The sequence below is a fragment of the Falco rusticolus genome, chromosome W (assembly GCF_015220075.1).
Source record: "Falco rusticolus isolate bFalRus1 chromosome W, bFalRus1.pri, whole genome shotgun sequence".
Classification (NCBI taxonomy): Eukaryota; Metazoa; Chordata; class Aves; order Falconiformes; family Falconidae; genus Falco; species Falco rusticolus.
Window position 1 is genome coordinate 21,052,900 of NC_051209.1, and position 23,092 is coordinate 21,075,991.

Below are 23,092 nucleotides of genomic sequence, written 5' to 3' on the forward strand. Positions count from 1 at the left end.
GATAATCCTCTATACACAGCATATGAGACTGCAGTCACTTCACATTCTATCAGTTTTAGCTACTAAGTAATTTGAGTTGCAATCAAACTGATTCATGGAAGAAAAAGATATAAATATCATCACATTCTCTTATCCAAGCAGGCCTCCTCCTTTGAACATATAATTTAAAAATCACACAAGCAATTGCTTATTTTAACACACCTGGTAATTCTGCGTAGTGACAGGTGGTGGTGGTGGTGGAGCTTCTTGTTGCCTCTGTGTATAACCATAATCTGTAGCTGTGTGCGATGTAGGATAGCCTCCATAAGCAGCAGCTGTTGCAGAGGCCGCAACAGCTACTGGAGCAGGCCTGGCTACTGCAACTGTAGCTGCTGCTGGAGCATAGGCCGCAGTAACAGTGTGTGCAGCAACTGGTGCCTGGTGGACAGTGTAGCTAGCAACTGTAGTTGGATGGGAATACGCTACACCTGAAGCTGGCTGCTGGCTATATTGGAAAAAGACAGTAAGTAAATAATTAGATTGATTCAACATACTAGCTAATGCCTAAACATTTCAAAATCACAGATTTGATTAATACCTGTCTATTCTACAAACAGACCTGGAGCAGCTATCATACATTTTAATGGCTTTTATTACCCCTCTTCCACCCCCATGAAAAAGGCTGTATCATTTTGAAGTTTCTGTGGATGCAGACATATTATGTAGGTGGTGACTTTCTTCTTAGCAAAGGGGGTGGTGGTGTGTTCCACTGCTTGAAAAGAACCCAAGTCTTTCATTTAAAATAATACAGAAGCCTTACACTATTAACTTTTCATGACCAATAAGTTTTTAAGTGTTTTAGTAGTTCTTCAATAAAACTGACATACCTGTCAAATTCAGAAAAATACTGCTTTTCTGTGAGAGCTCATTACTGACCTGCACTTGCATGATGTTTTTCAGTAAACCATATTAAAGTAATGAGATTTTAAAGACTTGCATGAAAATTAGCTGAGAACTCTTAAATTTAAGGCAAAGACACTTTAAATACACACCTCTGATAAGGGACTTTTCCCACAAAAGTTTAGAATTATAAAAGCTGGTCCCACTCACTCGTACAGAACTCTACTGCCTCACAACACAAAGCATCAAAAGAACAGTCAGTCAGATCGAGCAAGATGACTGCTACCAGAGCTCTGGCAAGCTTCCAGACACATGACGAGACTAATCTGCCTCTCTTAAATTTGCAGGTAGGACATTAATATGTGGCTATTTACTAAGAATGAGTAAATATTAACAGTGGAAATAAAAAAAATATGGCTTCAAAGGCTTAATTATTTGAACTGAAACTAATATTATTGTCCTATATTGATCTATAACTGTGCATTATGATTAAAAGCCTACAATAGTTATTTTTATTTTTAAACAAATAAACTGGCAAAATATCACTATCTGGAACACTGATATGAAATGGGGATTGAGTGACTATTCTGAAATTTTTAGTACACTTCCAGCACTGCTTTTCAATAATATTTAAGAATGTCTATACCACTATAAAAATATAATTCAAAACCAATTCCATGCCTATTAGAGAAGGCAGCATCCCCTATTTTTTAGAAGTAAATAGAAAAATTAAATCTCACTTGAAGCAAACATACTCAGTGGCAAAGTGGAACTGCAGCATGGTTATGCTCAAAACCAAAAGGAACAAGAAGTTATAGTATTTTTTTTCCTAAAGACTACAATATTCTCTCTGACATAACTACCAGAAACAAAGCACCTTTTAATTATAGATACTATTATTTTTGCAAAAGACTTTTCCATAACTCCCTTGTATTTAGTAATTTTTTATTTATTTATTTATTAAGAAAAACTGATTTTGTCAATTACAGCAGAACCCATTAACTTTAATATATTTAAAAAAAATAATAAAATTCCTACAGCAGAAACACACAGAGAAAATATTTGATTTACATGCCTGGACTCCACCTTCTTCCCATCTTAAGCCCCTGATTGCTTAAAAGACCACTTGCATTCCATCCAAACTTAATTAAGCTGTGAGTTGTACTCACAATTATGTTTCATTTTATTTTCAGCTTCTTAACATAACAGTGGAAGGAAAAGACCTGAGCCATTCTGGTGTAGCTCCCACCACTGCTCGAAACAATTCCTCCTACTTGATGTATATAGGCAGTTTCTCTGTTTTGTCAGTTTAAGATGAGAAATTAGACTCCACCAGAAAATTCAGGAAGATTATTTTATGATGGTAAAAGTCAATGACAATCTATAAAATTAGGCTGCATTATCTACATATCTAACAGTACAGAGGTGTAAAATATTAAAAAGTTCTGAGGTAATTCACATTATCGTATGCATCTACTAAAAATACATTAAATTGAGAAAACAGACAGCAGACTATTTAACTCTGACTGCACTTGAACACATCAACAGTCTAATACTGCCAACAAGGAAAATCTTGCTCCATCCTATTCCCACTCTTATACATCCCACCTCCCATATACTAAACTTGGCTATGCCATCCTATTCAATCCCTAGTGCTAGTTCTGCTACTTGTCAAGCTATTAAGTGCACTGATTTAACTCATTAATCTAGCAGAAAACTGAGATTTTTTTTTTCCTGGGCTCATTTTCTAACATGGTAGAAGCGTTACAAACATTGGAGCTCGTAAAACAGTCTGCTGAGTGCCAGACCCCACATAAATTATATGTATGGAAGTAGGGGGGGGGGGGAATGGGAGGGAGAGAAAGAACAGAGACCTGTCCAGGAAGCATTAATTTGGCTCTTCATGTTTCATGAAACCATGCTTAAGTTACTATTAGAAAATACAATACAGTGTTCACAACACACTATGAGGTAATAATATCAGTCAGTTTATCAAAGAAAATGCTTTTGTTCTCAGAACATATATGATTAAGTCTGCCTGACAGTTTTCAGTATTTAATATTGTGAAGAGATTGTGATCATTATGAGCAGGACTATTAAGATTCTGCTACAGTTTCATTTCTTCTGTGCTATTTTTGTATCAAACTTCCTTATCATGGTATAAAATTAACAGTCCAAATACTTTGATTTCTAAGGCTAATTAGTTCTATGACCACGTTTACGTTAGCAAATCTGTTCCCCTTGCTTCTGCAACATCATGCAGAGCTAGTGACCAAGTTTGCAAGACTACAAGAAAAATATTCTAGAATTGACTCCTCCTTCCTTTTTAAAAGTTATGGTACAGAAATTCACAGACACATATTTCCTAAATTTATGATGTTTCTTTTTCTCCCCCGGTCTTACTGAGAAACTCTTAACATTATGACCAGACACTTTCATGTAAGTAATTTATATCAAAAGATTTTTGTGACGACTTCATTTAACTTACAAGAGTTTTTAATCCTGGTTTGGTGATTAGTGCCTCATCATATTTGCTGAGATGAACTTACCTCCTCCCAGACTAATTTTGCAAGACTCCCTATTCCACTGATCTTTCTTGCAGTTGTTCTTTGCATCTATCCTAGTATTATGTATTCTTCCTTCCTTACTACAGATGGCAAGAACTGTATGCATCATTTCAGATGACGTTTCAGCTGTGGTACACACACTGCTTTCTTTCCAAACAGTCTACCTTCCTCAGAGCAGCTTCTTGTATTGACAATATTTTCCTTGCATCAAATATCACAATACACCATACTAATATAAATACTAAAGTAAGGCTCAAGACCAATCCCCAGGGTACTCCACTGCAATTATTCCTATTTGATAATCACTCTTTAATTCTACTAACTGTTCCTATCAGCTCCTTCTCTACAATCCTTTTACTACCTCTACCTTAAGTAATAATTTTCCATACTGCATCACATCAAGTATTTAAACTTAGTCCCAATAAATAAGACTCCAAACGACTTAGGAATCTGGTCAAGTTATCAAAGCAACAATGAAATACAGTATGTCAGCTGAGCTATGGTAACAAACCACATGCGTGTTCTTCATCACAACAAAGAAAGTAATTCAGTTTAGCTTAATCCCCAACGCAGTGAGAAAAAAGTTGAACCAAATTACAAGCAAAGAAGCTGATTGACCTGGCAACTTAGCAAGTTTTCTTTGTAGGTTAATTCTTTCCCAAAATAAATTCTAATATCCTTATTAGCATCTTTGAGTTCAAGGAATTCTAGCGCTCTTCATATGAAAAGATAAAAAGATACACAGTCCAACTAGCTTTACTGACTAGGCAGAGCTTAAAAATCACAGAATAATTTAGGCTGAAACAAAGATTTGGAGGTCATCTGTTCAAACCCTGTGCTCAGAGCACAGCTAATTTTGAAGTTACATTCGGTTTCTCAGGGCTTTGTGCCCAGTCGGGTTCTAGCCATTTCCAAGAATGGAGATTGCAAGACTGCTCTAGACAACCTGTTCCGGTGTCTGAGCACTCTCAAGATTTTTTCCCTTAGTTTAGAAAAGATTCAGTTTCAAAAGCAAATGAGTTCTAGAGAAACATTTACTTAAAGCAAACTCAGTTTGTGAACATTCAATTCAAAGTAACTTCATATTACAATTCTTACGGTGTTTTAACTTACTATCAAAATAAACACTGATCTTTGATTTAAGAAGTTACAGGCAAAGGACTTGGAAGCTTCAAATCTTACTCTGCTGTATTGCTCTAATAATAACTCTTCTGCCCGAGATTTTCATTTTAAAAGAATACATTTTATTCATACCACACCTATTTCTTGAGCTTATCATAACAGTAACAGTGCTTCCCCACCAAGCTCACTTTAGTTTCTATTTTCTAGTAACACCACACATTCTTCAATACTCATCATCTGGCTCAGATTTCTATTTCACTGTGTTTTCACTATCCCAGCCACAGCCAGTTTACAGTCTACATGTTGCACTCAACTGTTCTGCTCCACATTCTGTAGATGTATGTTTCAGTCAATTACAGAAGGTCATTTCCAGCACTTTACCTAATGTTTTTTTGTCTCTCCCTACCTGCCCTCAACTGCTACATTCATATCCCTATTTCCCCATGCTTTTTGCTTCCTCCTCCCAAATAAGCTTGCTTCTATTCAGAAGTTTTACACTCCAGCATATACCTAGCTTACTCTTATCTTCCACATCTTATCTAAGGAACCTCAAGATCAAGAGAATTAATTCTTTACACACAATTATTGTACTACAGTGCACAAAAAAAGTATTTTTGTAAAACACCTTTGACTCAAATCTTTGAATAACAACTATACGAATTTCTACTGACATTAATTAATGATGGAAAACACTAATCTTTCTGATGCATTAGTATCAGAAAAAGTACCACATATTATGAAATATCACTATGATATTAAACCTTCTAGATAAGACTGACTGCAGTGAGCTGTGACTGTGTATCTTTCTCCACTCTAACCTCCAATTCCATGTCAACCTGAATTTCTGGGGAGCAAAGGGCCACACTGGCTCACAATCTTGCAGAATTCATCCCAGAGCAAAGGCCACAGCAAAAATTAGCCTTGTCCACATTGCTGTCTGGTATAAGAAACTCCTTTCACCAAGTGAAATGAAGTTTTCCCAAGACAGGTGCATGTTTTGTGTTGATACATTACAAGCTGGACATAAGACTAACACTGAAGCTACTTTCATGGTATCAATGTTTAATATTGCTGTGTACACTCAGAACTGTGATTTTGAAACAATAACACATGTAAAAATCTTTTTCCCATTTGCAAATTCTAAGTCCCCATTCCAAAATACTAAGGTATCAAAGTTATTAAGATCTCCCTGCCCGATTCTACACCACAAATTAAGCTATAGTATAGCTTATAAAATTAATTAAACTATAGTATAGCTTTTTTAAAAAGTATAAGTCTAGGTAGATATTTAGCTTGGAAAAGTCCAGCCTGAATACTTACATTTGGTTAAGTTGTATTAAAGCATCAGCAACAAAAAGTCCACACCCTGAGAACAAGCTCTGAAAAAGAATGTGTTAGCCATCACTACTCCACATTAGTTATTAAAATAACTAGATTATTTCATATTTCTGTTAGTAATTTTTGTTCCCCTTTTCAAAACCCCAAATATTCAAGAAGCAATTAAAAAAATCTTTTTTGAACTGCACAAAGATCTTCAACAAGGAAACTGTAGCAGTGTTTGTTATACAGAAAAAGAAATATGAGCTTCCAGAGTGAAAAAAAGATGGCAGTACACCTAAAATGATTTTAAGTCAGAAGCTGGCTAGGAGGCAGAAAGTGCCGATCAATAGGAATTAACGAAGTATTGGTGTCCACTTCACAAAACATTGTTCTCCAGTTCCAAAACCATACAGGTTTGCCTAATTTAGCTATTTTATATAGGTCTGCAAATGGGCAACATTCATTCACACACACAAAAAAAGCAGCTTAGGTGAGAACCTGTATTATTATTAGATCTAAAATAGCAGAATCCTTACTTGTTACTTTAATATAGTGACACTGATAGAGGGTCTGGATTTCCTGGGATTTATCAGCCCAAGACTGACAAAGAATTAAGAGTATTTGAATTTGAGAAACAAATACTAAATTATCTTCTGGAGAACGCTTTGCTTTTGTCCTTTTTCATTTCCAGCTATTGGCCTTTTCTAGTAAAAAAGTGTTGAGGTATTTTTGTAAACAAAAAAACCCCCAAAAAAAACGGTAGAAAGCTTTCTTTATTGCACATTAACAATATCAAGAAAATGCAACGCTTTCATATAATGCTATCTATTTTGTCAGGTAATAAATTCAGGTGACTTAAAATTATAATATATTTTATTTTTCACATTAGGATATCTGTGCAGTCATGCATTAAGAAACTTAAGGTATCTAGCAACTATTGTCAGAGGAATACACTTTCAGAAAAACACAGTCTATTTCCATATAAGATATATAGAACATAAAAGGTATATATAGAGGAAAGCACACAGAAGATTCCCTATAAGCCTTGCTTTTCATCACACTGACTGATTTAATTTAAAAACAAAAATTAATTGTAATTAATGTGCACATAAGCCAAAGGAATACAAAAATGCTGATCTCCAGCATATCTCTGTACTAACAATCACCACACACATTAACACTACTACTATTTCAGCTCTGTTTAGGGTGATGAACACTGAAAATTCTCTTCCTAGAGGTAAAGGACATTTATTTTTCTTTTTTAGTTTTCTGAAGAGTGCTATTTTGATATAGAGTTACAATCAGGACTAAAACCAATTTTGTCTCTACCCAAATTACCAGCTGCCTCAGAAATGACAACTTCTAAAACATATTTCTTGCAGGTTTTTTTGCATGCAAATGCAGAAGTGATTTTCAGGCTAACTTAGCATAACACTTAAGCTACTCTTAAAAATAATTTTTAAAATACAAATATCTTGAACTAAAAAAAAACAACAATCAAACACCCCACACAAACAAAGTTTTATTTCTCTAACTGTAACTTTTAGGAATATTCGAACGTTTCAGCATTAAGGAAACTATATTTGTTGAGACCTAACTGCTAGATTTCTCAAAGTTTCATAGACTACTCTATTAGTCAGAATAGCAAAACATACAATTCTGCAGTTTTTCTTTCAAGGATATGAAGACTGAAACAAGTATGACCTAACTCTCCAAAAACTGAAAGAAGCACTACAAACTGCTGCTTCCTCAGTTTCTAACCTAGAAAGAGACACTACTGAGTAACTGGTCAGATGAAGTTTCAGGTGTGTTAATGGAACCTGGGCAAAGTAAAAACAAAATAATAATTTAAAAAAAAAAATCAAATGAGCTTTTTTCTCCTAAACCACACTTGACAATAAACAGCCTAAAATGATTAAATGAAATATCGCACTACGGTAAGTTGCATTTTAGAAGACTTATGTTTTTCTATAGCCTGTCACTCAATAAAGGCATAAAACTTTGAAGACTGAATTTATATTTTTAGAACTTTAATGAAAATTATTGTTTCCTATTATTAGTACCCTGTGAACAGAACATTGTTTATAATACAATTCACTAAACCCGAAGGCATGCACATGTGCAGTCCTCTTGAATTCTGTTAAATTTTAACAGTTCCTGGTAACATATTCTATGGTTTAACTACACACAGCCTAAAAAGACATTTATCTCTAGTAATTTTGAGTTTCCCTTCCTCTTCCTTGTTTCTAGTAACATCTTTGCATCATTCAATTAAAACCAAAAAAATACCGATTTCTAATGGATAGCTAAACCATATACTATCAATAACTCACCTCAAAGACAAATATCCTCATGTTTTCAATACACCCTTACTGCTTTGTTCACCTTCACATTTAGTCTCACTACCTGATTGATATCCAATCAAATTCTGCAATGTTTTCCTCACTGTACATCACAACATAACTGCAAATGCCTGTAACAGTGATGCAATATATGCTCTGTATCTACCTCTCTTTACTCAGTTGCACACAATGGACAGCTCAATGCTTATAATACTTCCTTCATTACCAAAACCAGACTTGAATAAAATCAGTGTTAACAGCTTTGTTCACAATGATAACACGAGACAAAAAGAACTGAGCTCGAGATGTTACATCGGCTGGAAAAAGTACCAACTACTAACATTTTCCCTGTCAAAATCACAGAATCAAATAATGGCTGAGGTTGAAAGGGACCTCTGGAGATCATCTGGTCCAACCCACCTGCCTAAGCAGGGCCACCTAGAGCCAGTTGCCCAGGACCATGTCCAGACAGCTTCTGACTATCTCCAAGGAGGAAGATTCCAAAAGTTCCCTGGGCAAGCGAGCAGCTGCGTGGTCCTTAGTTGCTGGCTGGGGTTAAACCATGACAGTGAGGTACTTTTTCTCCCCACCATTAGTCAACTGCAATACTGGCATACAGCCCATGTTAACAAACCCTGAGCCCCTTGTTACCTTTGTAATGTTGGCATATCTCCTTTGAGAGCGGGACCTCACCGACTTGAAAATAAGCCTATGAAAATCTTTTTTATCAACAGCAGTAACTTACTAGAGGCTTCTTGCATACATTAAATAAGCTAGACTAGCATGTTTAAGACGGCACTTTAACATAGATTGGAACAAAGGAGAATCAGCATCATGCAGCTCAACCCTATTCAGTGAAGTCCCTTTTGCATATCCTTTAAGATGGGATGCAACTCAAGAGATCATAATTTTCATAAAATTCACAGAAATAAAGCATTTGGAACTTTTATACTATGATATATGTACATCCATCCTATGATAAAACCATAATTACTTTCATTCCCCATGCATTTTAAAATGGGGTATATATAACACAATACCGTAAGATGAATAAATGTTTTTCTTAAGTTTAAGTCTAGTGGCACATTTTCAGTTCAGAATAAGCCTGAAGTCCTACTCACTATTATTGTCCCTATCTTCCTGTTGTCCACCAGTACAAGTCCAAATTATGTTTAGTAATACTTTAAGCTTGGGCTAGTAGGCCTGTGTGGATTATAGCCTTAACATCTCTGAAAGACTGAATACTTTTGTAACCAGTATCTAGTTGAAGAAGAGGTAACTGGGGCAGACACAGAAGACAGAAGTTAATTACAAGTACTAGCAAATGTGAAAAAACACTCCACCCCCAAACAATTCTCAATAGCCAACTTATCCATCCACAGCACTTCACCTTCCTTTGCTGTTCTGCACCAGTCTCAAATATCCCATAAAATTGTGCATTGTACTTGAATGCCTAACTAGCTATAGTTGCAAGAATTCACTTCCATATGGCTGCCTAGAACTCACAGGCACTGTGATTGGCTCTGGACCCTAACTACTACAATTGCCTTTGTCTGTGAAGGCTCACCTCAGTAATATTCATGCTATTTGATAGCAATTCAAAGTTAACAAATCACTCCTAACTACCCAAGAATCTCCTGTCTGTGACCTACCTCATTAGAGCAGGGACACAATGTGAACATCACTAAGATGAAACTCAGACACTCAAAGATTCTTTATCTTCTTAACAGAAACCAAAACCTTAACACAAGGTTAATTAAGACCACCACATTTGCACACACTTCTCCATCCAAACATTTCTCAACATCCCCATCTCTCCATCAGCATCCCCACATTTCAGTCAGCCAACTTTAAAATAAAAGCATAACTATATGCCTCTTCTCCAGCACTGAATCAAGAATGCTAATATTTTTTACACATAAGGACAAGCCTATATTAAGTTGCTCATTTCAAACTGAATACACGCACAGTGGTTCAGGTGCCCTACAGAGCGCACATGCGCACACACACATTAGAAGACTAGTAACACCAAATTCCACATTTATTTCAGGCTCCTAAATAGATCGACTAATACAGTTAACTAAGTAACATGAGGTTTGCATTGCACACAGGTTTATAACCTTAGGACCCAATACCACCACTAGCAGAAAGTACAAAAGTATTGCAACATTCAGAGAAATTTCCTGTATCGTTATTTGCATAATTTAATGCTTCTCTCATTAAGTCATGATGTTATTACCAGGTAGTGCACAAAGAATTTTGAATGAGTGGAGCAGCAGGAAATTTTATGCAGTGACAACACTGAAAGGAACAAGAATGCTTCTAATCCATTATTTACGGGTTTAAAAAGCACTTAACTCTTGCTACCTTTGATTAAATATGAAACAAGTTAAGATTTTAGGTGTATTTTATGAAAACTAATATTTATGAACCAATAAAAACAGACATCTATTCCCCTTCTTATCTGGTCAATTCAGGGAACTATACTGCTTATGCTGTTACAACAGTAAATACATTATCAACTCCTGCACACACTACTTATTAATTCAAGATCTAACATCTGAGCAGCTACCAATCTGGCCTTTCTAACTGCTTCAAATATCAGTATTTAGTATTAAAACTATATTACTTGGACAAATTTTAATTTATCCTTCATGTGAAGGATGAGGGAGTATTTAAATTATCCACCATAGCCACACATAAACTAGAATCACAGGAAGACACAGTGATTTCTATGCCAATAATAGCATCATCTTTTCAATTGTTGATTTTAAGAAGCTATTTCCTTGAACCCAATAGTTCTAATACATTGTCCCTTCACTACTACTAATGCAAATTAGAATATTGTCATTTTGAGAAACTGGAATTCCAACAGGGTTTATACTGGTCTACAAGTCTAGATTTAAATACAGGAAACCTTTACTACAAGCACCTTTCAAATATTTAGTTAGTATAGCAGATTTTTCTCCTTTGAAATTATCTATCAGAAACTAGACTCTCTTCTTTCTGATGCAAAGTTGTTTTGGGGTTTTATTTCTGCATGACTCCAGCTAAAGATTTAACAGTTTCATACTTTGAGATATTCCAAGAAAGGCTTATATCCTAAAAAGAAGCGCACAGATTTTTTGCACTTAGCTGAAGTGCTGAAATTGACAGCATTCTATATGTTATCATTAGGGAGTACTGACAGATTCCTTTACAGTTGGAGCCTAAAGTCCTCCCAGTGCATCAGAATTTTTAACAGCCTTTTTGTCAAGAGAGAACCAAAAAAAATTTGACTAATGTTTTTTATTATGAAAGTTTCTGTTACTTGCTATAAAAACTACAGCACTAGGACTTCTAAATGGCATACATCAAAAACCTAAGGTCTTCAGTTTCAAGTGTCTGATTTGCCCTCCTAAAACAACTTGCTATTTTGAGTAACTCTTTTAAAATCCATGGATTAGTCCTGTGGCCATAATTTTTTTGTTGTTGTTGTAGATTTATGAGACTCACTCACATATTAACTATGCAGATAAACATCCATTCGTATTCTCTATTATCCTAGTTTCTAACGACATAGGATTTTTTTTTGTTCTATGAACTGTTACTTTGAATACTGGTAACAATCTTAGAGGACTTGTTGCAATAATAAATCTTTTATTATATATACCCTGCCACCACCATCTCTTTTGCAAATATACTGGAGTGGAATATACATTTTGTAGCACTCCGTAAACAAGCTACTAAGGACCTGCCAAATCTGCTCCATGAAGGTAAGCTCCCTTTTAGACATTTTAAGAGACTCCTGTGTTTTCTGCTCAACTTATTAAATTAATTCTTGTGAAAGGACTGCTTCGACACCAATTACTTTGTCTCTTCACTTTCAGATGCAGCAAATATACAAACCATTTACAGGATGCAGTCTTTTACTGATACGCAAATAGAATAGTATCTTGCGCTTATGACAGCAAAGGAAAAAAAGTGCCTTTCAATCTGTTTTTCCATTTTCTCAAGAACACATTTAGGATTAACTACTGAAACAGTTTTGAACTTGAAATTTATTCCAATTATACGTTTTTATATTGCAATTCAAAAGGAAATTTCAAATGAGTTGTTCAGTTTCTTAAGCCTACAGATCACCTCAGTTCCGCAATAAAAGGAATAATTTTCAAAAATTAGTCTCCACTTCAAAATTGCAGATGTACAGATCTCAGTTTATTTTTCACTTAAAGACTGTTTATTTACTTAAAAAAAAAAAAAAATCCTCTATGCTATTTAGAAACTCCTTCATACCCCATGATGAACCAGTTTCAAATTTCACTATAACTGTCAAGTAAAACATAAACATACTGTGAGCACCTAATCTTAAAAGAACAAGATGACAGGTGAAGTTTAATTCTCTCCTTTAACTGTTATACATTAGAGTAAATGAAAATTTATGCACTTTATGTCCATTTCCAGGAAAGAACAGATAGAAAGAATAGATTGGGAGTCATTCCAAGACCCCCATGAAACTATATATTCCTGAAACTGTCAGGTATGCATTTTTTTATTAGCTAGTTAACAGTAGCACACATCTGCATTCATTTGTTAATAACCCCTCAGATATTTTCTTTATTCTTCTGTTTTTCCCATTAACCAAGACTTAGGAGTCAAGGAAAGTCTTTATTACAGATTTATGAAACAAATAATTTAGATTAAAATGTGGACTTCAAGGTGCTACTCCAATAAAACCCAAAAATGTGAAGATGTTCCCTGACTGTATCTGGGTTTTGCCAAATTAATAATTTGATTTCAGAAAAAGTGAGATAACAGATGCTAACAATTACTTTTTAAACACACTGATACACAATTTGGATGCACAAAGAGTACAAAGATACAAAGGTTTAAGGCAGTATGTCTATACAAGATGTACAGTTACAAGTCCCTGAGCTCCACTATAAGACTTGCTCCTGGTCTTAGATATCCAAGTAGGAAATCTTTTTAAAAGGTGTGTGGCCCTGAAAGTGCCTTCTCTACTTTCTGAGACACATTACTTATAACATTGCTTCAGTGGAATGAGACAGTCGCCTGTATTTTCTGGTGCTTCAGCTCTTCCCTTATCCATCCAGTCTCCCGTAGGTCGGGTTGGTGTAATTTTAACCTATGTTAAAAAATTCCATTCTCCCACGCTGACGCAGGGGGGGTAAAGACTTGGGGAGCAAGCCCCATCTTCGCTGAAGATGAAGGGCCCAGGAGCAGCAGATAGTAATTCGCTGGTGTTGTTGACTGCAAGTGGCCATTTTAATTTAAGGGCCTTGGGACCTGATGCTGCCGCTGATTCTCCTCCTCCTCCGTAGTGCCCGGCTCCACCTCCCCACCACTAGGGATACAGGGAGGCCCTTACCAAGAAGATAAGGAAACATACCCGCGGGCAGGGCAGACCAGCAGAAGTGTCCCAAACACAACCACTCCGGAGGAGCGGGGCGCAGGAGAGACCCCACACACGGGGCGGGGGGTGGGAGCAGTCCCGAGCATTCACCCCGAGGGGGCGGGGAGATCCCGGTCAGGGACACGGGGCCGAAGGCGAAGAGGGGAGGGGTGGTTCCGGGCCCAGACAGAGGGAGAGGAGGGGCGGGAGGGGTCGCGGTGTTTACCTATACTGGGCAGCAGCCCCACTATGGGTGAAACCAAAGTAGTTGCCGGTGGCCATTTTGGCATCTTCTCCCAGCCGGCTGGGCACTGTGGCGACGATAACCAAGAGGCGGCGGCAGCGGCGGTGATCGGGGCCATGACAGGAGACCCGACGGGGGGTGGTGGTGGTGGTGGAAACAACAACAGACAGACAAGAGACAGAAAGCGCGCGAGCGCCAGGTCAGATATGGCGCCTCAGGACCCCCGTTCATCCGCTCCACGCGCAGGCCGCATCCCCTCCTCCTCACCGCCGCCCCCACGCGCACAAACACACATAAACACCGAGCGCCGTTACTTACCATAAGTGAACGAAACTACCGGGCATATAGGAATCATGAGTCCAAACTGACAGTGATAATGGCGGCTGAACTCTCAACTCTCTCCCACTCCTCCCCGCTGCGCTCGCTCCCTTCCCCCCCCACCGGCGACTACGATGGACTGCGGCTGGACCCGTGCGCACGCGCAAGACGTTTCAGAGGCTACTGGGAGTTGTAGTCTGGCCCATAACTACATACCCTTCCCCCATCCGTAGAATACTGCGCTTACTGCCGTGGAAGCTGCCACCACGCTTGAGGCGCGAATCCTCATATGCGCATGCGCGGACTGTGCAAAGGCTCTTGGGACCTGTAGTTCTCCCTCCCTGAGGCCTAGGCGCGCGAGAGAGCTGCTCTTAGAGGACTGTCGCAGGTATCACTCGCCTGCCCCTTTCCTCCCTCCATTATTCCGTGTTCTGCATCTACAGTTCGCGTTTCAAAAGTGAGTTCGTTACCCAGTGTGCTAAGTCAAAGAAAAAGTATAAAAACATGAGATATTGCTTTTAATACAAAGTTGCCCAAAGTTGTGCTAGGTGAACTAGCACACCTTGGTTGTTTCCACAAACAGATTTATACATGATTTCATGAATATTAATTTTTTAACTTCCAACCCTCTAACACTGACTGGATGGTAATCTACATAATGGTTACACAATCTTATTGGCTAACTGCATGCTCATTGAGGAAGGGTCTTTGTAGGCCAGGGTACCTGGTGTAAGGGGAGTGATTTTTAGTATTATAATGAAGGTAGTTTGCTTAAAGACACATCTGGCTATTTGTCCAACAAGTATCAGATATATCTTGATTGCAAGAGACTTGTGTTACCAACTTTCCAGAATGTAATTGTTCTTCAAAGTCGCCTTGTCCTCAGCAGCAATTACTTGAGTTAATCATCCTTGATAGTTCTTTGCATGGGACACCCTGAGTTGAAATAATGTGTGCATTCTGTTTCTTCAAGAATATGTGCAAAATGTTAAACAAAACCATATGTCCATATAGTTTTTGTTAGTTAGTTTATATGTTCTGGTTACAAAATTTGATAACACAGTCACATCACACCTGTACCTGTGAACTCATTGCAAGGATAGGGTCGGATTTTCATTCTTGCCTGCAAAGGCACAACACACCAAAGTAGGTAGCTCAAGTAACAGAAATCTAGGAGAAACGGGTCACCACCACCCTTGCCATATACTGGTGTTTGTCCCTATGCATGTACTGCACATGTCAGTATTTACCCACTTTCCCGCTGTGGTGAAATTTATTAAATTGCTTACTACTTATGAAAAAGCCTTTGTCTTTAATTAGGAATCGCTTAACTTGGACAGGGAGCTCAGGGAGCTCAAGGACAACTTTAATGAGCAGGTGGTGTTTGTCTTGAGCCTCCCGAACAAGCAAGATATGAGCAGGAACATCCAGACAATAAATATTGTGTGCAGCTGTGTCATGACAGTAACTCTACCACGCTTGGGCATCTGGCCAATGTCCTGGGCATGTGTGAACCTTACGAATCATGAGACAGTGCACACCTGCACTTAGCCTAAACTTAAAAGTTTGCATACACTAGGTATGTAAACTGTTTTTGTTTTTCACTGAGTATAAAAGTGGGCAAACCCTGGGACTGGGCCAGAAGCCTCACCTACGGGTGGACACATTGCATAGGGATTTCCCAGTTGCTGAGAGACTCCTGGCACCAGCTGCAACGGGGCTTCCCAGCCAAAGTGTGGGCCTGGATGATGTTAAGGTGGTAATTGGTGATGTATCCTTTTCTTAGTCTCTGTAATGCTTTGCAGTAATGATTTGATGCTTTGCTCCTATTGCTCTTCTATCATATTTTGCATAATAACTATTACTGTTTCCTTTTATCATATTGCATGCTATTTTCCTTTATTGTATTATAATATAATAAACTGCATTTATTCTTACATTTGATTTGGAAATCATTTTTGCTTGGTATCCAGTCAGTCAGCAAAACACCCAAACAAGCACATTGTCAGCTGAAGATTGACATATGCAGCAGGTACCTAGTTAGCACTCTTACAAAGCCATGGAACTAGAAGGCAGCACCTGCAGCTAGTGCACACATGCAGAGTTCACAGCAAGACCTAGGACTTGTCTAACCTTGCAACAAGTTTTAGATTCACCTGGGCCCCAGGGTGCACCGCCACAACCCCACACGTGAAGAGCAACATAGCTGTCATCCAGCCATCTGCACATCATCTGACTTGTCCCTAAAGCACCACAGCTGACACACATACACAAATAAATTGTGCAATAGTTCCCATGTGCTTATTGTATATGTGAGGTAAATACTCACCTGTACAGGGCCCATTTATCTGAAGTTTCTAGGAACCAACAGTCCATCAGATTGTTCCTAAAAACTGTTGGGCAGTACATTACAGTCAGTGCAGTAACCTCCCGTTCAAAGTGACTGATTTTGTATCTGTTCCCCATAACCCTGTTCCACTTTCCCTCTGAGAAGCAGATGCTTCTCAAAGCTCTGAACAAAGCAAAACTTAAATCCTTAAATACTTGCATCTCATTTGTGTACTTTGTCCTCACTATGATATACACTTCTCTAATCATCTAAACCAGGGGTCCTCAAACTACAGCCCACAGGCCAGATACAGCCGCCCAGGGTCCTCAATCCGGCCCGCGGTATTTAAAGACCCCCCCCACACACCGGGGTTTGGGGGGGGGGGGGGGGGGGAACCAAGCAGACACAGATGACTTCCTGCCACTTAATCTGCGTGCCAGCCCCCTGTTTAAAAAGTTTGAGGACCCCTGATCTAAACTAATCGAGACTCCTAAAACACTCGCTTCTGGAATAAAGTGATCATTTTAGAAGTATTTCTTTTCCATAAGTCCAACTTATTCAAAACATCCCTGCTTGGGATCTCCCACAGTCCTCACAAAAACACAGGTTTCCCTTATCCCACAGTACCAGCAATCATCTTAGGCAGTAAAACTTCAACAGAAATATTTTTGATCATAAAACAAACGAGAAAAGTAATTTATCATCTAAAGTTTATATTATTGCAGCTTGTATTGGGTTTACATGACAAGGTTTCGGTGGGGTGGGGCTGCAGGGGTGGCTTCTATGAGAAGATGCCAGAAGCTTTGCCCATGTCCGATAGAGCCAGTGTCAGTCAGCTCCAAGATGGACCCACTGCTGGCCAAGGCCAAGCCAATCAGCAACAGTGGTAGGGCCTCTGTGATAACATATTTAAGAAGGGAGGAAAACTGCTGTGCAACAGCAGCTGGGTGAGAGAAACAACTCTGCAGACACCAAGGTCAGTGAAGAAGGAGGGGGAGGAGGTGCTCCAGGCACCAGAGCAGAGATTCCCCTGCAGCTCATGGTGAAGACCATGGTGAGGCAGATTGTCCCCCTGCAGCTCACGGAGGTCCATGGTGGAGCAGATATCCACCTGCAGCCTGTGGAGGATCCCATGCCAGAGCAGGCAGATGCACCTGAAGAACCTGTGACCTTGTGGGGGTCCCACATTGGAGCAGTTTGTGAAGAACTGCAGCCTGTGGGAAGGACCCATGCTGGAGCAGTTTGTGGAGAACTGTCTCCTGTGGGAGAGACCCCACACTAGAGCAGGGGAAGACTGTGAGGAGGAAGGAGCAGCAGAGACAATGAGGGATGAACTGACCACAACCCCCATTCCCCATCCCCCTGTGCTGCTTGGTGGGGGGGGAGGTAGAAAATTCAGGAGTGAAGTTGAGCCCAGAAAGAAGAGAGGGGTAGGGGGAAGGTGGTTTTAGATTTGTTCTTATTTCTCATTGCCCTAGTCTGTTGTTAATTGGTAATAAATTCAATTAATTTCCCCAAGTTGAGTCTGTTTTGCCTGTAATGGTAAATGCTTAGTGAACTCCTTGTCCTTATCTCAACCCATGAGCCTTTTGGCATATTTTCTCTCCCCTGTCCAGTTGAGGAGGGGGAGTGATAGAGCAGCTTGGTGGGCACCTAGCTTCCAGCCCAAGTCAAACCCATCACACAGCTGCATATGAAGCATAGCAGCTTAAGATGCCAAACATCCTTGCCAATTCACTGAACATAATTTATTGGTCATTATTATTAGCTTTGCATAGGAACTTAATATTATCCTAATCAAGCACAATAGGAAAAGGATCCTGCATGGGAAAAATAATAAGTTTCCAACTTCTGTGGTGCACTTTCAGTCAGAGTGCTTTTATGTGAAGAAAGCAGCTATTGGGTGAAGACATTTAATTGCTATTACTTAGAAAAACAAAAGCCCTAATCCTGAACCTATATACAAGAGTATTTCAGGAAAGGGTTCTACACAAATCTTCTATAGCAGAACTGAAAGAACCTCTGCCACAAGAACCTCAGTGCACTTGGGATACAAAAATGAGAGATACCTATACTCCCCTCTCCTTGTTTTTATGAAAAATTGTTCACAATTGGACCACCGGATCACAGTACTTGGACAAACAGGAAATGGAAGTTTTCTTTGTTCCATTCTTTCAAGTTTTTTCAGTTATAAACCTTCCTATATACTGATAAACATATATATTCAATACACACTTCAGTAAAAAAATAAGCATCTATATACACACACGGACATTAACATACCTTTTAATGCTGTACCGCTAAAGTTATATTTTACAAGTGGGTAGGTCTGCAATTGCCTATTCTTTCTGGATTGATGAGGTAAATTCGGAATATTTACACTCTTTTCAATCTTTGGCTCCAAAAGCTGAAGAAAAAAACCCACCTTTCTTTTTCACAATACAGACTTCTGTCTTAGTTTTCATACCTTCTTTCATCCAAGTAATTTCTAGTCATTCTAATTAAAATACTCCACTTTATATCTTGTGATTTCAGCCTTGCATATTGTCTGTGCATAAGCTCCTGTTTGGCAGCCCGATTAGGCTGCAATTTCAACAGAACTTTCAGATTACTTTTCCAGTTGAATTTTGCATATTGAATCTTCAGTGCATATATCACTTTAAAAAGATTGCAACATACTTTATGAGAAGTCACACTTACGAAGTATGACAAAAAAATACTAAGTTTTCCCATTTTCTTGGGAAAAAACCAAAACCAAACAGTGGTATTATGCAAGTCTTTCCCTCAGCATTTTCCTAATAAGAACCTGATGCTGCCTGGTGACTTTGTGAACTGTTACATAACATCTATTTACATTACTACTAGCTTGCAGGATCAGATTCATAGTCTATACTTAGAAAACCTCAGTGGGTTATTGTGGTGACGCAAGTCAAGGCGGACTTAAAAGAAACCACTATGCCTGCGTGGCTGGGTTCGGACAAAATGGCCTTTATTGTTTATACAAACTATTTTTATATCTTAGACAGTACAGGTGTCAGACCCTGATAGGTTTTTGTGTCCTTCTTCTTGCTTGCTATTTGCTGTTGCTGTAGGTGCCCGTATGCTGCGGTTCTAAGTTCCGATTCTTCACATCCTGTTTACATACCTGACAATTTGTGACTGTCTTAAAGGTACACGGCTAAGTCTTTGAAGTCAACTAACTTGTCTGCAGACCCCAACAGGTTATAAAACAAGATTGCATCTCTGTAAGACATGCAACATATTTGCTTCAAAATGAAACCATAATAAATTCAGATTAGATCCTTTAGGGCATTTTGAACTTTACCCATTTCTGTACCCATAACTGGAAGGAAAATAAATAGAGTGATAAAGTAAAAATCATGTGGCAGAGAGAGAGAAAGGCAGAAAAGCTTTAGTGAAATATTCAAAAGATTATTTTTTTTTAAATAGGAAAAAACCTTCTTAATCTCTGTTCCTATTAAGATTAGAGAAGAATAGCCAATAATTTCCAGAATGAAAACATACACTGGAATGCAAAACTTTAATTTGTGATTAAGTAGTACAGCTACTCTATTTGTGCAAAGTTCAATGCATCTAAAAATTATCACAGACAAAACCAGCAAACTATCATTCAGAAAAACAAATCTTTGACCTTCATCTCATCTGTATGAAAGGAAATCTCCAAAATATGGTGAGAAGAAGAAAGCACCATATAATGTGCAGTGTCATCAATCCTACTAGTTTAATTTCCAAGATGCGCATCTCAGCTGCTACCACAGGACTTCAAGGCTGTAGTTGAAACACGAGGAAAACTCTAAATCTTTTGTACCTTCTCTGTAAACCAATAAAACTGAACAAACCTAGACTCTTTTTTTTTTTTTTTAGCAGATGTAGGTAAGATTACTTAGAGGCAACCTTCCAGTTTGTTTAAAAAACACTCTCAGCTGGCCTTTGTGTGACCACCAGAGGGCAGACAGATGCAGCAGAAGATTAAAGCTTTCCTACACTAAGTACAGAACATTTTAACAAAAGCTGCACTTATTTCTTGAAAAGGTAATTTAATACCTACTGCTTTCTTTGTAAAAACCCTAAATAGGAGTTTTTAAAAAACACTATAAGTCCAATGCTATCTTCGCACCTGGGAATTATTTCACATAGCTACACAGAGACATCAGTTTATCAACCTTATTTTAAAGTGAAATTACATTTTTTTAAGCAGTGAAAACAAAGACCAGATGTTTTCACCAAGGTTTTAAGTGATTAAAGCAAAAAAGTGTTATCTTTTAACAACAGGATTCAAACGTTGAGCAGTGATATGGTATCAACAGAAGATTAATGAAATAATCTATTAAATCATAAATGAAAGTTATCAGTGTTTATAATACCACATTTCAACAGAAAAAAAAAAGAAAAACAATAAAACTCAATGTCCCAGCACTCAATCCTAATACAAAGTCTCACAAGTGTTAATGCAAACTCAAATTTTGCATCATATGCACACGGTAAATGAACCAGTTGCAGTACACAAGCAAAAATACTTCCTAGCAATATCCTTTGTATTGGGTCTGGCTGAGCCCCATAGCAGCCCTCATAGTGCTGTGCTTTCTATTGGAAACTATAAAGGTGGTAATAACACACCAGTGTTTTGACTACTGTTGAACAGTGCTCGCACAGCATCAAGGCTCTCTGTAGAGGGATTTCTAAAAAACCGAGGACATATGTTACCATTTTCGGGGTTGGACAACCCAGGCCTGTTAGTTGAAGCTGCAGAGCAGCTTTAAATTGTCCTGGGAACAAGCAGTGGGAGAAGGAAAACAAGCTGTGCACAAACAAGAAGCCAGGTGCAGAGCAAGTCCTGGGAACTGCGAAATCAGCACACTCTCATCGGCACACTCTGATAAGACACTTGCAGCATGCTCACCGATCAGCGACGCGGACCCCCACGTGGCCAGAGACTTTTATCTAATCACCTGTGTGCAAAGTCGGGTGAGCGGCCGGTTTAAGTTATAAATATGACCTGTTTGTTTAATAAAGTGGGCACGGCATGTAGCCATATTGGTGTGATTGTCGTGACTTGGCTGACTCTCCACGGGGGACCCTCTTCGTCTGGCGCCCCAACAGGGACCCATTTATTCGCTTAAATGCGGCAGTCTCCGTGCATCGGACCCGAAGGGACGTTGTCCGATTAGGGAGCTGGAGGTCGGAGGCGGGCGGAACCTGGAAGGCGAAAAGCGGAGTCCAGAGTTCGGTGTAGAGCTGCAGATCGCACCCCCGCCGGCGGTAAAACCGCGTAGAGTAAATCGCGGCAGGACTCTCCGCTAAATTCCTCTCTGGGGGGGGGGAAGCACTACGGAAGACCGCAACGAGTGCGGCGGGGCTCCCCGCTGATACCCTTTCTGTGAGAGGGGGGAGCTCTGAGAAGACCACAATGGAATTAGACGCGGCAATTAAGCTGTTAACTGGCATCCTCCTTGGGAGAGGGGAGGGCGTTAAAGAAAAAGAAGTGGACACCTTAGTTCGCTGGGCACGAAAAAAGAATAAGATCCCCGAGCCCGCGTTATTGTTTAGTATTGCGGTGATATGGAGAAATAATGTGAAATGGGGATAATGGACATGGATTGTGATTGTATGTGTCTGCTTAAGGAATGTGGGTATGGTGACTAGTCATGGGTGCGGTGACAACTACAGTTTTGAGGAGACGCCTGCCCCTCTTCCTCTAACAAAGGGGAGACGGGGAGACGCCTGCCCCTCTTCCTCTAACAAAGGGGAGACGCCTGCCCTTCTTCCTCTAACAAAGGGGCTATTTAAAAGAGAATAAGAAAAGATGAGAGACATTCAAATGCTATCTAGAGGGAGGGAGTGCTAAGTCTCCTTGCTGGAAAGATTGGGTGGTCACAATCACCTGAAGAAGATCGGATGGTCACAAGAACATGAATCACCTACAAACCTGCAAGACCACCACATTCCAGGAAACGGACTGATAAGCTAATTAACATACGAAGCGGGGTTTAGGTAACGAATATGTATAGGCGTTAATTGAATATTCATTTGTTCATTGTATAAATGTGAGATGGTTCGTCACTTCGGGTATGCACGCTTGTGGAGGAGCGATCCCCCGTGCATCTGCGCGCAATAAACATACCTACTTTATAACTTTCGAGTTATAGAGTCTAATTCCGCACGTCAGCGGAATGGAGAGAAGTGGGAAATTGCCTCTGGGATACTACGATCGAGGGAGGCAAAGAAGGAAAAGAAGCTAAAGCGTTAGGAGCTACGTGGCGGTCGATAGTTAACACTCTGGAAACTATGAAGGCGGAAAAAAAAGTAGCGGCGGCAACCATAGAAGCGTTGGGGGGAGATGTGGTAGAAAAGCCGGTGGAGCAGAAGGGTGATTCACCTAAGCCTTCTCTCTTGGCTACACTTTTCGGAGTTGGGCATACTCGTCCTAGGAAGGGTATGTCCGCCCCTGCGTGTTCAATAGTGCAGGAGCTTTTAGATAAGACAGCGGACAAACCGGAAGTTCCTCCTCGGGAGTCTGCTGTAACTGAGCCGAACCCGGAAGAGGCTGCTGAGCCTCCC

General features: G+C 39.3%; 1 protein-coding gene and 1 non-coding gene across 8 annotated transcripts in view; both read right to left on the reverse strand.

Moving 5' to 3' along the window:
- LOC119140659 (zinc finger RNA-binding protein) overlaps positions 1-14,328 on the reverse strand; it is a 46,380-nt gene extending 32,052 nt beyond the window's left edge. For 3 of the 7 annotated variants that reach the window (XM_037372168.1, XM_037372169.1, XM_037372173.1), the window contains exons 1-3: positions 14,185-14,327; positions 13,849-13,933; positions 202-484 (exon numbers count right to left, since the gene is read on the reverse strand). In XM_037372168.1, the coding sequence (XP_037228065.1) occupies positions 202-484; positions 13,849-13,933; positions 14,185-14,221 (405 nt within the window). In that variant the 5' untranslated portion in view covers positions 14,222-14,327. Of the gene's footprint in view, positions 1-201; positions 485-13,848; positions 13,934-14,184 lie in introns of all 7 variants that reach the window. The other 4 variants (XM_037372167.1, XM_037372166.1, XM_037372171.1 and 1 more) reach the window with 2 other exon arrangements.
- Positions 3,028-3,163, reverse strand: LOC119140937. Its single transcript, XR_005101784.1, has one exon. It is a non-coding gene; the product is annotated as a small nucleolar RNA SNORA66 (small nucleolar RNA).
- Positions 14,329-23,092: the final 8,764 nt, after the last annotated feature.